The following is a 16,225-nucleotide window of genomic DNA, read 5'->3' as shown; positions in this document are numbered from 1 at the left end:
ACCCTGTTCGCCCCCGCCACCCCGAAAACAACAAAAACAACACTGTATATTCGCAAATCTGTTTCATTGGCCCGTGGGATTTTGCTGGCAGAACTGCTCTCGTTTAATTGTTTTACCAAATACATTTTGTACCAAATAACATTGCAAATATGCTGAAGCAAGTGACGAAGCAATTGGCCCTGCAGGGAGTGCGCACCTTTTCGGTTGGCCAGCAGGTGAGCATCGGTATCTCCGAAAATCCCGGCTAGAATCGAGCCCATTCTACTGCAACTGTTTACGTAACAGACCGATGATATGGTGCATCTCGCACCAATAATTATAAGAACCTGACATAACACCATGACTCCATGTAATATATGCGTTCTGTGTTTTCTATTACCGAAATAGAACAACTACAAGGTGACCGTTTGCGGCGCCGCTGGAGGAATTGGCCAGCCGCTGTCGCTGCTCCTCAAGCAAAATCCCCTGGTCACCGATCTGTCCCTCTACGACATCGTCCATACGCCCGGTGTGGCCGCCGATCTGTCGCACATCGACACCAAGAGCAAGACCACCGGATTCATCGGTGCCGACCAGCTGGGCGATTCCCTGAAGGGTGAGTAGAGGGCAGGGGCCACGAGTGAGGTTATGTGATAAGGGGATACGAGTGGAAAATTTGCTGGCATCCGCAGGGGGGGTTGATGGGGTGGATAAACCCACTTCCGTAGCTCATGGTATGATATGCACTAAACTTGAAATGTATACATGGCTTGTTTGGTTCGTACTGCCATGTTCAAAATTCTTCTCTTTCATAATTCTTTTCTTATAACCATAGCCAAGATAGCATAGTTAATTTGTGAAATTTTTTGAAAGTTAACTTTACGCCGAACAGTAATATTTAATAATAAAAAAAATATATATATAATTATGGACATACAATTTTTAAAAACAAGTATCGTAGCATGATATTGATCTTATTATATCAAATATTAAGAGTGTTGTTGGTATCTAACCAAAAGTAATATGAAAAACTATTAAAATATTGAGATTTAACGATAAATATTTTTTAATTTAGATAGAACACTACCTCTAACATAAATATAGGGCCTTTTTACTTTATGCTCTGATAAGATAAGCAGCAGAGAATATAGGTACATATACCCTAAAAGCACATAAAGTAATTTTATAACAACGTAATCAAAACCGGCTACTTATCAGTGCAGTAGCTACGGAGATTGAACCCATAAAAGATCAAAGCTCAAAGAGTCTCCTATATATTATTCACATATATACACCCACCTTTTGCAGGATCCGATGTGGTGGTTATTCCCGCTGGTGTGCCCCGCAAGCCCGGCATGACCCGCGATGACCTGTTCAACGTGAACGCCGGCATCATCAAGGACATTTCCAACTCCATTGCCAAGAACTGCCCCAAGGCCCTGGTGGCCATCATCACCAACCCGGTGAACACCTGCGTGCCCATCGCTGCCGAGATCCTCAAGAAGGTGGGATAACATAAGATATGGGTTGCCTAGAGTTTAAATACTTATGAAGTCTATGTTGCCAGGCTGGTGTCTACGATCCCAAGCGTCTGTTCGGTGTCTCCACCTTGGATGTGGTGCGTGCCCGCGCCTTTATCGGCCATGCCCTGGGCGTGGATCCCCAGAGCGTGCAGATCCCCGTGATCGGTGGCCACTCCGGCGTCACCATCCTGCCCGTGCTCTCCCAGAGCCAGCCCCTTTTCAAGGGCGACCAGGCCACCATCGAGAAGCTGACCGTGCGCATCCAGGAGGCCGGTACCGAGGTGGTCAAGGCCAAGGCCGGAGCCGGTTCCGCCACCCTGTCGATGGCCTATGCTGGCGCCCGTTTCGCCGGCTCCCTGCTGAAGGGTCTTAACGGCGAGAAGAACGTGGTCGAGTGCTCCTACGTGCAGTCCAAAATCACGGAGGCCACCTTCTTCTCCACTCCCCTGGTGCTGGGCAAGAGCGGCGTAGAGGAGAACCTCGGCCTGCCCAAGCTCAACGACTACGAGAAGAAGCTGCTGGAGGCTGCCATTCCCGAGCTGAAGAAGAACATCCAGAAGGGCATTGACTTTGCCAACGCCTAAGCGACTCTATTACACCAAATCCATCCCCAAAACCGTGTACTTCATTAGCGCCCATTGTGAATTGGCATACTTCCCTTAGCAAATCTTTCGTCTTAAGTCCAAAGATTAAACAGATCTACGCTCAGTGTGTGGTTAATAATGAAACCAGTTGATGTCTGAAATAAACAAATTGTAAACTTGGATATGATGCGGCAGTGATTCTTTGTGTTAAATTATTAGAATTGGAAAAAGGGATATTGGTTAGGAAAAAACAGTTATGGAACAGATTTTTGTAGACTTTTATAGTACCCTGAAAATATCTGAGTTATAATGGTGCGGGGAGATCTTATGTATTTTTTCCGATTCTGTAATATCAAGAGAGGTAAAATTGGAGTCCATTTTACACTGCTCAAAAGAGAGGAGTTCTTTTGTTGACTTGTTTTTGATAGATGGTATTTGCAATACGGAAATTTCGACAAGTGTACGCTACACTGTTGCAAACAACCACAATGCTCACACGCACAGGCCCACACAGGCACAATCAATTAAGCTTCGTTAAGATCAATTTAAACTTGCCCGCATGTCATGACGGCCCCCTCCCGACGCCCATGAACAACCCCTCCGGAATCCCTACCGTGACTTTGGCTCAGAATCCAGTGCGTACGCGATTCGGAATTTCTTTTTCAACTATATAACATATATATTGAATATTTTTTTGTAGTATTATGCCATTCTTATTTTTGTCTACACAAAGAAATATGTAAAACCAATGGAATTTTTTGACTTCAGCTACAGTTTATATAAAATACTTTTTGTTTTGATAGTAGGTCGCACTCTTTAATGGTTTGTCACTATTTAATCAAATATTACTTTGTTTTATTATGATATCTATAGAAAAAAAACATATCAGTCAATAATAGTATCACAGTTTGGTGCTAAAATCATTGGAAAGGGTTTATGGTTTTACTGACACATTTGGTGACCCTAAAAAAGGTGTATCAATCTGATTGAAAGATATATATTGTATAAGTATGTTGGATAACGATAATTAATATTTAAGTGGATTTTATTTTTTGATAATAGATGCAAAACTATGAACATGAAAAAGAATATTTCTTAATATTTAAAAACAGGTCGGTAACACTCAAAACTATGCTTTTGAAATTAAATATGCGATTAATAAATTTTAAGTTTTAAGTTGGATTTTTAAGCTTTATCAAAATTAATCAACTTTATATTTTGGATATGTTTAACTAAAGAGTTGTTTAAGATTCAAGGACCATCAGCCAATGGGAAGTTAAATCAATGGCATAATCTTTTAAAGATTGTCTTGATCCAATTGTCTTTTTTCATAACTCAACATTGATTTGCACTTGTTTCACCAATTAAAGTGCTTGCCACCATCTCAAATCAACTAAATTGGATTACTATTAGACAATTTGATTTGTTCATTAAACCGAAGACGATGCAGAGCCACAGTTTCAATAATTCTAACCTATTTAGCAGTTGAGAGGGGATGGGCGAACACACCCCCGTCTTAATTATCGACGATCGAAAGGCAACGATAACAAGACCAAAACAATCAATTGATACAATTCCATTCATAAAATCAAATCGAACTGCAAGCGAAAATCACGGAGCGCGGGAGACAATTTGATAGGCCAGTCGATTCGAATTCTTGGGGTTCCGCCAATTGGCAGAACGCTTTTAATGAAATAATGAGCAGGAATCAATTTTCCAACGCCGGCGCACGTACTATATGCGATACAAAATTAAATTGCCGGCCGGCGTTTTATATTAAAACAAATTGGTTACCATGGATTTACCAGACCCGACACTCTGTTTTTGTAATCGACCTTGTACAATTTTATTTAATTACAAACAATTAAGTCGGCGCACAGGCAGCACAGCGCCAAAAACGATAAGCGACGCCCACCAGAAAGACAGTGTCAAGTGCAACCGCAGTTATTAATTAATTAATTAATTATTATCGCACAATGCAATCAAGTTGTTCATTCAAAATTTTCAAAGGGCTAAATTTGAATTTGAACGTGCGCTTGATATCGATAGACAATCGTAACGGACTAGATGAAGTCCCGTTTACACTGTCGCACTAATGCTATCGATTTCAAAATGCAGAATCATCATTGCTACTCCAAATAGAAATTTAAGAAAAATGTTTAAATTTATTTTAACTTATTGATCCCTTTTATGTTTGGAATAATGATAGTTATGAAATATAAATATATTTTAACAAAAACGCAAGACGCGAGGATCAAGCCAGTGTAAACATGGCATTTCGAGTGTTCTGTTTTCGAAAACCGCGTTTTCTGACAAATTCAGAAGCTCGAAAGCAATTTGCTTTGCCCGGGCATCGATTTCAATTACATAACACCACAAATTGGTCTGGGACACCGATCGTGCCGCTTAAGTTATCAGCCGCAGATGCAGCGCGCTCAGCTGGCCCATTAAATGGCGCCTTCGCCATAAATAAGTCACAATTGTCGGCAATTAATTTGAATTGCGCTCACTGTGTTGCGATTTTTCGTGCATCGACAGGCCCAGAAGAAACCCCAAAGCCAATTACACCAACCAGGCCCAGCGGTTGACATCTTCAGTTATCTTCTTTATACTATATGCCCCATATATAGTGTCTGATATGCGCTAGCAATTGTGATTGCCTTTAATTTATTGGCGTCCTCTCTCACTTTCCCTTTGATTGCATTAAGCTTTTAGTGCGATTTGTGGGTGGATGCGAGGATTTTCAGATTTTAAAGGGTTATTTAAGAGTTGTCTCGGGAGGTGTTGATTCAACAGAAAACAAGGTCCCAGTCTATGGTATCATAAAATATTTTAATAAATTTTTAGAAAAAATGCGATGTAAATTTCGAAAACAAACAAGCAATATTTTTTAAAGATTCAATACCTATAACTTGTATCTTGGGACTCATACTGGGACCTCTTCATTAAGTCTCAGACTTTTAAAATCAACCAAAGACCTTCACTGATTTTAAGGAATGTGATATAATTTTAAACTCCCTCCATAGTTCTTGAACTCCGATCTTTGGTACAGTCAAGCCCAAAAAAATCTCATGTAAATGATGGCAAATTCATAAGGCAGCAAAAAGCAAAATGCATAAACCAATTTGAGTGGACGTTTGTGATCGTGGGTCAGATGTCAGATACGAAATACGAATACGTCTCACATCCGTCCCCCCGGACGAGTGTGTATCATGTAAAGGGGGTAACTGGCAAGAAGAAGAACAGTAAGTACCAGGCAAGTGTGGACCCCAAAGTGCCATGGAGAATTAACGAAACGAAAAATGGGGAAAAAACTATACATCTTTGTCAGGGCTGAAACGGATGACTGGGGGAAAAGCCCGGCTCCGGGAGCGGTTACGGTTACGACTTTGGCTACGGGTCGACTTGCAGACTTTGTCTCGTGGGCAGTAGATTTCGAAATGTACACTGAGATCATAATGCTTGAGGTAAGCAAAAAATAATACTTAAAATAAATACTATACTCAAATTACCATGTTGTAAAGTTAAATTTTACAATGATTTGTTGGAATTTCAAAAAAAAAACAATGTATTTATAAACCTAAAAGTATTTTACCAACAATTTATGAACTAAATTCAAACTGCATACCTTTAATACTGATATCGCTCAGTGCATTCGCGTTCATAAGTCGAGGTTTTCCTTCTTTCGTTCTTTTTTTTTTGTTTCTACTGAACGCTGAGAGCGAGAACGAATAGCGACAGCCGAGTCAGAAGTGGAACTAAAATACAAAAACTATTTGATATTTTATGCGGGATTTAAATTGATCTTAACGAAGCTTAATTGGCAGCGTCTGTATGGGTGAGCGGTGCTCTGGACTCTGACACGAGTGTTCTGTTCTGATCTGAGTTGTGTTGGTCCGTGTGAGCGGGACTTGAGCCCGCCATATTGGAATTTCGTTGTGCGAACTGATCACAATCGCCGAACCAAGATAGCCCGAATGGGAATGGGCGAAACGTGTATATGTATGGTTCTGAATCGTTGCCACAGCACATATAGTAGATATCTGTGGAAAGGCACAACAAAATGTCGCCGCTGTCTCCGCTGATATCGTAATACAATGTGATAATGCCACGGCGACGGAGGAGAGAGCATGTCGGTGATGTTACTGCACCGAAAAAAGTTGGGACCTTATAATATACGATTAATACCTAACTCTTTTTTTAATACCGAATTCTTCTCAAGCTTAAGACATTTTTGCAGTTATACAGTTTTTGAAATTTTGAATTGTCCATCACTGATGAATATGGATTGAACGTTATTGATCTTACAGAGAATTTGATAGACCTGATAATATTAGATTATAAGATCAGTTTTCAATATCAATTATGGTTATTATTTTCAGATATTTAGGACCTCATTTCGATGTGTTACAGCTGATTATTACCAAAACTCTTCCGCTTGATTCGAAATTTAACATTTTTCCGAGTGTTGCTGTTGTTAGTGTGGATATTGCTACTGAGGATGGACTGTCATCTCGGTGGGACAAGTGTGGATGCGATGATGATGATGATGGTGGCGATGGGCTTGAGTATCTGTCTACCCCTCAGTCTGTGTATCTGTCTGTCTGTCTGCCAGTGTGTGTATCTTAATGGTTATGGAAAAAATATGAAAAAATATTCAACAAAAGCTTAGGCGCTCACTTTGCCGGCCAGCGACAACTGTACCAAGTATTTTCCTTAATGTTGTTCTAAGCAAGCTCAAGAGTACGACAAAAATGGAAAAACTTTATGTACGTTGGATATTTTACAGGCTCCAAGCATGTGAATTTTAATAATGATTGATGAAACCCTTTAAAAAAAAACAAAGTGATCTTGGCAAACTTTTAAAGAAAAATGCGTGGAACTACTTATAAGATATCTTTCGAAACTTAAAACAACCATATCGTTACAAAGTATTTAAAACTCATTCCTTTTAACTACATACATCTAATGAAAACTTACCCCCAGTTTAAAAACTCCTTTCGGTGTTAATTAAGATGGTATCAGCTGTCTGCTCATTTTTCTTATACCTTATTTAGGATTCTTCTGATTACCTTTATCAAAGTATAACCTCCTTAAGTTCAAGGATCAATCGTAATTAACTTTTGATCTTACACGAGATGCTATCATCATTGCTTGATTTTCCTCCCTGAGAGTGTCCTTGTTCCTTTCCGATTTCCCACTTTTCGAGTCCTCGAACCCAGACCCACATAATTGGCGCATTGGATAATGCAAAATATTGTCTGATTATTCACACGCAACAAGGCCCGGACTCCTTGCCCTCAGAGACCATCCCTCCCATTCTGGGTCGCGACCCAGAACCCACAGTATGGGGTGTATTTATTTGTTTTCATCTTTCGCCTCTGATCGCGTGCCCCGCGTCCATTCTCAGAGACTTCGACTTCGATTCCGTTTGCCCGCATTTTGGAACCTGCAAAACCGAAAAGTATCGAATTGTCCGCTTCAGTCTGTGTGAATGAGATTTTTGTGTAGTTTCCGTGTGGAATTCGATGGGTTTTCTTCTTCTGGTCGCTGTTTACGATGGGAAAATTGTCGATCCTTTGTGGGTTCCTGGGAAGCTGAAGTTTCTTTGCAATTTTCACTCGACCCGATCAATGCGGGTTGGTGTTTTACTGACAATATTAACTTTATCCCAGAAGTTCTTCTGGATATTTAGCATTAAAAAGAGCCTGATTTTTAAAATGTTAGATCTTAAGAGATATGTATAACTTAAAAACAATACATCTTTGCCATTTATTTATCAAATCCATATGATAAAACTTAAGGATAGTTATTTCCAAAAAAAATATATTCCATAAGCAATTAAGTTTAGCTTTATTTGACTTTCGATCTCAAAACATTGAACTGTTCCACTTTATCTTTTCTTGAAGATCTGATATTCCCTGATCTCAAGCTAAAAAAAATGTATAACTTTACCAACTTTCACCCTCCTTGACTTCAATGGCCCACATGATCCTGCATCCTCCCTTCCTCCCTTTTCAAATGCCCCGTGAAATCTTGTGATCTACCCAAATGAGCCATAACTTAGCCCCTGACTAAGTGCCCACCTCGCCGCGATCGAAGTACCAGCATCTGGCCAAAAGGTCACACGCAATCCCAGAACGGAATATGGATATGCCAATCCTTCGGAGGGTGACACGCGCTGTGGGAAGAAGGCCAGAAGGGAGTGGGAACAGAAGTGGAAGACGAAGGTCGCAAGCGTGCCAAGCCGATCCCTAATAGGGGTTGAAATTTTAGATCGAATCACCCTATAAGTCCAATTGGAACCCACGGACTATCGGTATTTCCTCTGCATTTCAAAAGTTAATTGTTGGTCCAACATGTGTGACGATGAAGGTGAATTGTTAGGGATGACCATAAGCTGATGAGGTGGTCAAGGATTAGGGGGGCACACTCAACTTTAAAGCGGAAATGATCTGAAACAATGCAGAGCAACAAGAACCCCCTAATTTTGAATTTTAATCAAATCGTTTTGTGATAGTGGTAAAACACTTTATTTTAATTTTATCGTTTATACTTTTGTTGTTTTTTTCTTTTGTAAAACACCCTCTCAACTAAAATATTAAAAGTATAAAACATGGCAAAGAGATCAAAGAATTTTCAGATTACCGGAAAGTAAACCCTTCGAATTCTATAAGTAAGCTACATGAAATTCACGAAACAAAAAAATTCCGCACTTTTCAGCTCCGAAAGATTAAAACAAATTAAATACACCAAGTACCCCTTGTTCTGGGTCGCGAAAGTTTGATGTTTTTTGTATAAAAATACAATTTTTGCCACATTACCATTGAACTATAAGAAGGCTCTAAATAACCAAGTAACTGGCTATAAGAATCAAAGGTGTTTTTGCATTTTTAAGGTGGTTTTTTATATAAAGATCGATAAATCTATGAAGTAATTTACCTGTATCAATATTAAAAGCAATCCTAAAACCTAAAAACAATCCAAGATCTTCAAAGTAATAATATATAATAACAATAAAATGATATTTATAACTTCTTTAATGCGGATCAAAGTTAGAATACGAGATCAAGCTTCTTTAGATTCGCCAGTGAGTTGTTATATTTTGATATTATAGTTATTTGGTTTCTTCCATAAGGATCCTTAGATCTGATCTTGAAACTGAGAACCAGTAGAAGTGAAAGTCCCGTTCCCAGGACCTCTTTTTCCGTTCCCAGAGCTACAGATCTGCTGGTAGCCGTGAGCCTTAGATGTTGAATCCCAAAACTGGACTCAGGCAGCTAGACCCAGTCGGTAGAGGAAGAGAGATGTGGGGGAGACCACACCCCGAATCGCGAGGGAAACGGAAAAGTCACACGCGCCAGCATGAAATGCACTAAACGGCACAGCGGGCCATCGCGCCGTCTCGCTCGCACAGCGGTAATGGCCGCCGGAGGAGGGCTGCGATTGGTCGCTGCCAACGCTGCTGCGGCGCTGCCTCCTGCGCCGGTATAAAAGGGCAATCATCGCCAGTAGCCGAGTCAATTAAGGCCAAAGACTCGAGCGGTGAGCAGGCTGTCCATATCCTATCCCATACCATCCTATCTGATAAATACCAAACAAGCAAACCAAGTGCGAAAAATAATATTAGTAAATGATTTCTGTAGTGAAACAACAAACCAAATCTAATTAAAAACAATCGATCAATGGATTAAGAAAGGCTCGGGCCAAAAAGTTCAGCTAGTGTTATTGTGGTTAGTGCCTTGTGCTTTAAGGATAAAGATCTATAACTAGAAAAATGGAGCACGATAGCTTCGATGATCCCATTTTCGGGGAATTTGGCGGCGGTCCTTTAAACCCGTTGGGCGCCAAACCTTTAATGCCCACCTCAACGGCCATGCATCCCGTGATGCTGGGCAGTGTCCACGAATTGTGCAGCCAACAGCAGCAGCAACAGCAACGACTGCCCGATTGCAACACCATCCTGCCAAACGGAGGAGGAGGATCATCCGCAGCCGGAGGATCACCCAACTATGGGACCAAGCTGGATTTTGTGAACAAGATCGGTTGCTACTCACCCAGCCAAAAGTACGAGTATATAAGTGCACCCCAAAAACTGGTGGAGCAGCAGCAGCATCATCAGCACCATCAACACTACACGGCCACGCCTCCGCCCAGTCACAATGGCATCCTGCTGCACAAGCAATCCTCGCAGCAGCAACAGCAGCAGCAACAACTGGTGAGCATCCTGGACTATCACCCACTCAACGGCAAGCTGGACTACTCCTCGTCGCCCAAGGATCAATATGAGCCACAGCAACAGCAGCAACAGCAACTGCAGCATCTCTACGGTGGGAGTCCGCATCATTTGGATCATCTGGATCATGGCAGCGATGGTCTGCTGCAGGACTCCTCGCCCGTGATGATCAATGGAGGATCCTCTGGTGGCAAGCTCAAGAAACCCGATGAGATGTGCTCGCAAATGGAGGCAAGTGGCGCTGGAGTTACTCCTTCCACTCCCACGGTGGTCAATGGTGTGGCAGGAGGTGCCACCAATGGCACAACCAACAACTCCTCCTCCTCCTCTTCGGTTGGCGGTCAGGGGGCGGCGGTCACAGCGGGAGGCGTGGCTGCTCCTGCTCCCAAAAAGGACGGCAACAGCAGCAAGAAGAAGGGCGATCCCAATGGCATCAAGAAGAAGAAAACGAGGTAAGCATATTGTTTATCCACAGCCAATTAATTTAACGACGGGAAATCAATGGAATTATGTGGCACAAGATGATAATTCTAGCTACTTATGATGGTCACCACGGGACGTATGAGTAATTTCAAACTCTAGGGGGAATCCCAAGGAATCTGGGGGGTTAATTATTTGTTAATGAGTATGGGAAGAGGATGTTGATCATAGTGACAGGGCTGGATCTAGGATTTTATAGAATTTTTTACCGAAAAAATAAAATAAATCTTTAGATGAAAAAATGTTGATAGCAGAGATATATATTATTAACTTTTCCTTTTTCTTTAAAATTAATTAGAATTATAATTCGAATATTATTTTACAGGTACCACCTTCAAACATTTTACTAAGCATTTTTTAAAGTTTTCTTTTAAACATTTTCAAGAACTTTTTTAGAAATGAAAATGGTTTTAACTTCAACATTAGTATAACCCTATGAAACCCAATAAGATGACTGTCTAACCTAATCCTTGTTATTTTCTCAATTAATTTTAGAACCACCTTTACGGCTTACCAATTGGAGGAGTTAGAGCGCGCCTTCGAGCGTGCCCCGTATCCCGATGTCTTCGCCCGCGAGGAGCTGGCCATCAAGCTGAATCTCAGCGAGTCCCGAGTGCAGGTGTGGTTCCAGAACCGACGGGCCAAGTGGCGCAAGCACGAGCCGCCCCGCAAGACGGGCTACATCAAGACGAGCACTCCGCCGACGGCGACGCTCAATCCTGGAACGCTAGCGCCACCGTTCACCAGCTATCCGCAGACGACGACGGTCACGCCGCCGGGCAGCATGGACAGCTGGACCAGCTACCAGACGCCCTACGAGCTGACGCCACAGTTCAGCCTGCTCTCGCCGGCGGCCAGTCCGTACGGCACCTATTCCGGCCAGTATGGCGCCTATGTCCACGAGAGCCAGCTCTTCCCGATGCGGCACTACGAGTACGGCAGTCCCACGCGCATGGAAATGGGCGCCACATCCGGTTCGGTGGCCGGTAACGGCGAAGAGGCGGTGGCCAATGGCGGCAGCTATCAGCCGGCGGAGCTACAGACGGCCCAGCAGCAGCAGTTGTCCGACGGCACACTGGTCACCGTCCATGCCCACCAGCAGCAGCAGCAGGCGCAGCAGCAGCAGCAACTCAACGGCAAGTACCTGAGCGCCGAGGAGGCCAAATACGTGCATCTGCAGTGTCATCAAAGTGGAGCCGGCTTGGAGCTGAGTCCCGGCGCCAGCTGTCACCTGGTGGAGGCACAGGGACAGCACTACGTGACCACTGCCACAGGAGGAGCTGCATCCGGTGGGGGCACCAGCAGCGATGACAACGATAGCGGCGGCATGCAGACTGTGATCAAGAGCGAGGAGGCTGCCCAACAACAGCAGCAGGCACAGAGCTACGTCCTGCCGCCTTTTTTGCACTGAGAGAAATGCTCACACACCGGCGACAGCAGCAACATCAGCGACGCTGGGCCACGCCCCCAAGCATGCCGAGCTCGCGCTTCCGGCGGCCATTTTAATAAAGGGGCGTGGGTTGTGCAGCATTTCCAACTGTGCTTCTCCGACTGAAAGTGGGGCTCCAGAAGAGCAGACAGGCCTCAAAATTAGTAGAATTCCACATCAGCAGCATACTTAAATGTAGTCGTTTCCAAAAAGATTCCTATAAAAGAAATAAGGAAGACCAGATATTTAAAAACAAATTAGATGAAGGAAATATTAAAATTTACATAACATTTAAATCTCCTTACTTCAAAGACTTTTGGAGTTTCTCTGGCCAGTCCCACTCAGTCTCTGGCCACTATTTTCATATTGCCATAGGTTCCTTTTAGGTTTAATTCAGCAAGTTGCAACAACAACAGAATCAACAAGTCTTGCCAAAACTTAACACGGTTTTTGTTCAGTCTAAGTCTAGGTTAATCAAGGGTCAGGGGCTCAGAAATGTCAGCCCCACCCCCAGAATGCATTCCAAATGTGCCTTAGCAAATGGATGACGAGTGGATTCCCAGCTAGGAGCCTCGTCGTCCAACAAATTTAGTTATAGCTACCCCTAAGCCTAAATTAAACCCCCTTTTACTGTTGTGTAGTTAGACAATAAAATGCTTTTTATATTGTATATTAGCTCATTTGGCTTTACAAAGTTATTACTTACTAATTTATCCATACCATTTTGTATGACGGTTTGAAAATTTTGTTGTACCTACATTTAATCTAGTTTAATTTTATAATTGTAAGCAATACTCTAGGACATTTCGCAAATGTATATAATAGACGTATGAATAAATCGTATTTTGTACCAATAATTGATCAAGTGACAAGAAATCAAACAAGGATAACATAAAAAATTGCTTAGAAACAAAAACAATGGTGATCCCTTGAGCAATCCTTCTATACTGGGCTGTCAAGGTCGAACATACAGTATTTTGAAAACATAAAGACGATTCATAACCAAAAAGGAACTAAAATTATAAATAATCAATGTAAGATTCGTGTAAGGAATTCTAAATCAATACCGATTCAGGACAAAGTAATAATTACAAAGTAGATTTCAGCGAGTTACGTTGATACCTCTGTCAGGTACGAGATTAACCAAACACTTTGAAAAGCGCAAATAATAATTAGCAAAAAGAACTTCAAATCAATGCCAATAGAGTCCAATCTCACGTGGACACAGTTCCATGTTCCAAAACCGATTGCCAATCGATTCCCTTGAAGAACGCATGTGCCTGCAATTGATCGTAGTCCAAACGAAGCTCTGGTGTCAGCTGCAGCAGTTGCTCTAGCAGGTCCTTGGCATGATCGGAGATCTCCAGGGACTCACTGGGATACTGGACACAACCATAGAGTTCCAGCTGCCCCGGATGAGTAACTTTGTAAGGCTAGAACAAAACCATTATGTAATAAAAATAAAATTTTCTATCTGAGTTTTAAACTCACCACGCCTAGCAGAAGTTGATAGAGCACCACGCCATAGCTCCACCAGTCCGAACGGAAGCTCAACGGTCTCTCCGGAGCCACAAAGTGGTTGGCCAATGCCTCCAAACTCAGAGCCTTGTGTACGTAGTTGTCGTCCGAGCTTAGACCCTCGTTCTGGTAGAAATAGGTCAGCAGCAGCTGGCCCTTAGCGCCCAGCAATATGTTGGCCATGTGCAGATCTCGCAGAATTACGCCCTTGCCGTGCAGGCTGTGTATGGCGATGGCCAGCTCGCAGGCCCACTGACGCAGACACTGCTCCGGAATGGGTTTACTACGGATGCGATTGACATCTGCTCTTTGTTTTTTGGGCGTAAGGACTCCAGCTTGCAGGTTGCTCAGTGTGTTTGTTACAGACTTCAACAGCTGCTGGGAGCTGCGGACTAGATCGCTGACATCGCTGTCCGCGGTAAGAGGCTTATCCTCCAGTTCCTTCTCCTGCTGCTCCTGATCCGAGGGAAATAGTTCCCCGTAATTGAAAGACTTGCTGCCCGTGGGCGTGTAACTCTGCAGGTAATCATACAGCCTGCCACCCTCCGCCTGCCGCAGCAGCAGAAAGATCTTCTGCTCCGACTGGAAGTAGGCCAGCAGCTGGACCATGTAAGGCACCTGTTGGGGCAGAAAGATGCTCTGGGTGAGCGAATGACTGGCCGGCTTTTCAATGCCCTTCATAATCGCCGCCGGCTGCTGTGATTTCGTCACACACTGCACCTGCATCACCCGCTCTTGAAGGACTTGCATCACCTTGTAGCGGGCCAACTGGTTCCAGGGGCACTCCAAATGGGTCACACTTCCGCCGTCTGTCATGTCCAGCGAGAGCTGGAACTGCAGCTTCTTCGTCGGACAGTCGTTGGCCAGAAAATTGGCATGTATCTCCTCGGCTCGGGCCAAATACTTGGCAATCTTGGCCTTGGCTATAAATCTGCGCTCTTCGTTGGCATCCTGTTTGGCTCCATGAAGCAGCAGATCCACGCCATGCTTATAACGCTCATGTGCTTCGGCGTACTCCAAATTGACCTCGGCCTGGACGGCGTGGCTGAACTCCAGGGCCGCCTCATAGATGTAATCGCTGTCGTCGCTTTCTATGGAAGCCATGGGCGTCAGAAGCCTCAGATAGTCCCGCTTGGAAGGGGCCTCATCCGGCTTGGGTTCCGGTTTCGTTTCCGATTCGATACTAGTTTCATTGGCCTGGGATTCTTCGTTATTTGACTGCTCTTTATCGCAACGCGGATCTAGAGGCGTAATGCCCCCCGCATCGTGGTGGTCATAGGGCAAGTCGAGTTTATCGCAAATGTCGGCTATGGCTCCAGCTGCCGTTCCTGTCCCCAAACCGCCTCCTCCTCCGCCTCCACTGCAGCCACTCTCTCCAGTTTGCAGCCGCAGGGATCGCTCCACATACAGCTTTTTGAGCGGGGAACCATTTGGCGAGGGTGTCTCCTGAAAGAACTGCGTGAAGGTGGCACACTTATAAAGAGCTGGATGTTGGGCGGCAAAGTCCAGCAGCTGCAGGATGTATTCTTTGCGTCGCTGGATCACCCCTACATCGAAACGCTTGAAATAAGAGCTATCCGTGGGCACGGGCAACTTTCCCGGCAGCTGAAGACTCTTGTGGCGCCGGCTGAGCTCGCGATGCAGCCGCTTCACATCGTGGAATCGCTTCCACACCACCAGGCAGGTCAGCGCTTGGGGTACCGACCTCGGGAAGACCTAAAAGTGGGTGAGCTTAGTATCTTACACAGTTTCTCCGCCCCCCCCATAAAACCGACTTACGATCGAGGTGATTTTGTAGATGGTGTAGCCACCCTTGTGCTCCTGCGTGTCCGTCACCGTGAAACTGTGGATCCATCCTCCCAGATTGAGGCTCATTCTGGCAGCTGCTTATATCCCGGCGCTTTAATTGATCAACATATTTTCCATGTTAAATTTCGCGTTTCCCCAATTTTTTTTCGCCATCTGAGCAGTGTGGCCAAGACTTTCGAGGAAACGTATGCCAAATGGCGTCCTTATTAGAATGTTTCAAAAATTAATGCAAAATCATAGGTAAAAATAACAGCAATCTTTTTGGAATGTTAAGAAAATTACAAAATTGTATGTTGATTTGAAGTTTACAAAAACAATTAAAACGGTCACATTTTAAAATTTAAAATTTTAGTTTTAATCGACATATCGAAATTTTATTAACGGGTTGTGTCTTAACTGAGAACTAATCAAATATCGGAACCTTTACTGAAGTCCACGCTGGGAGTGAAGTTTCGGTTCCGAATTGAATATTAAGGAAATGGGCTATAACTTTTAAAGGACCGTCACTAACTTTTCAAATTAAAAACAGCATATATAAGCACAGTATGTTGCCAAAGATAATCTAGCAAGCTATACTGTCATCCGAGTTACCCGCCCAAGCTCACAACCCTCGCTCGCGTCTGCGCACCGCACGCGCCATGCCATTTTTAGGCTCTCTTCGGGCCAT

General features: G+C 43.5%; 3 protein-coding genes across 3 annotated transcripts; 2 read left to right on the top strand and 1 right to left on the bottom strand.

Moving 5' to 3' along the window:
• The first annotated feature begins 15 nt into the window (after positions 1 to 15).
• Mdh2 (malate dehydrogenase 2) lies at positions 16 to 2,268 on the top strand. Its single transcript, XM_017086163.4, has 4 exons — positions 16 to 215; positions 388 to 595; positions 1,288 to 1,484; positions 1,547 to 2,268. Exons 1-4 carry the CDS (start codon positions 150 to 152, stop codon positions 2,084 to 2,086), a joined length of 1,011 nt encoding a protein of 336 aa, XP_016941652.4. The 5' UTR covers positions 16 to 149; the 3' UTR covers positions 2,087 to 2,268.
• Positions 2,269 to 9,611: 7,343 nt separating this feature from the next.
• Positions 9,612 to 12,911, top strand: repo (reversed polarity). The gene is made up of 2 exons (XM_036817682.3): positions 9,612 to 10,774; positions 11,298 to 12,911. The coding sequence occupies exons 1-2, from the start codon at positions 9,864 to 9,866 to the stop codon at positions 12,211 to 12,213; spliced, it is 1,827 nt and encodes a 608-aa protein (XP_036673577.3). The 5' UTR covers positions 9,612 to 9,863; the 3' UTR covers positions 12,214 to 12,911.
• Positions 12,886 to 15,741, bottom strand: LOC108018621 (ribosomal protein S6 kinase-like 1). Its single transcript, XM_065865779.2, has 3 exons — positions 15,529 to 15,741; positions 13,723 to 15,465; positions 12,886 to 13,664 (listed from the first exon to the last, which is right to left on the bottom strand). Exons 1-3 carry the CDS (start codon positions 15,622 to 15,624, stop codon positions 13,446 to 13,448), a joined length of 2,058 nt encoding a protein of 685 aa, XP_065721851.2. The 5' UTR covers positions 15,625 to 15,741; the 3' UTR covers positions 12,886 to 13,445.
• Between the last annotated feature and the right edge of the window lie 484 nt (positions 15,742 to 16,225).

This window comes from Drosophila suzukii, chromosome 3 (genome assembly GCF_043229965.1).
Source record: "Drosophila suzukii chromosome 3, CBGP_Dsuzu_IsoJpt1.0, whole genome shotgun sequence".
Taxonomy (NCBI): domain Eukaryota; kingdom Metazoa; phylum Arthropoda; class Insecta; order Diptera; family Drosophilidae; genus Drosophila; species Drosophila suzukii.
The sequence above is the reverse complement of the archived record's forward strand: the minus strand, read 5'-3'. Positions and strand labels throughout refer to the sequence as shown.

Coding starts and splice junctions, on each gene's coding strand:
- Mdh2 (XM_017086163.4), top strand. CDS start 150: ATGCTGAAGCAAGTGACGAAGCAATTGGCCCTGCAGGGAGTGCGCACC. Junction 596..1,287: donor GCTGGGCGATTCCCTGAAGG/GTGAGTAGAGGG, acceptor CACCTTTTGCAG/GATCCGATGTGGTGGTTATT. Junction 1,485..1,546: donor CTGCCGAGATCCTCAAGAAG/GTGGGATAACAT, acceptor CTATGTTGCCAG/GCTGGTGTCTACGATCCCAA.
- repo (XM_036817682.3), top strand. CDS start 9,864: ATGGAGCACGATAGCTTCGATGATCCCATTTTCGGGGAATTTGGCGGC. Junction 10,775..11,297: donor ATCAAGAAGAAGAAAACGAG/GTAAGCATATTG, acceptor AATTAATTTTAG/AACCACCTTTACGGCTTACC.
- LOC108018621 (XM_065865779.2), bottom strand. CDS start 15,624: ATGAGCCTCAATCTGGGAGGATGGATCCACAGTTTCACGGTGACGGAC. Junction 15,466..15,528: donor TCTACAAAATCACCTCGATC/GTAAGTCGGTTT, acceptor ACCCACTTTTAG/GTCTTCCCGAGGTCGGTACC. Junction 13,665..13,722: donor ATCAACTTCTGCTAGGCGTG/GTGAGTTTAAAA, acceptor GTTTTGTTCTAG/CCTTACAAAGTTACTCATCC.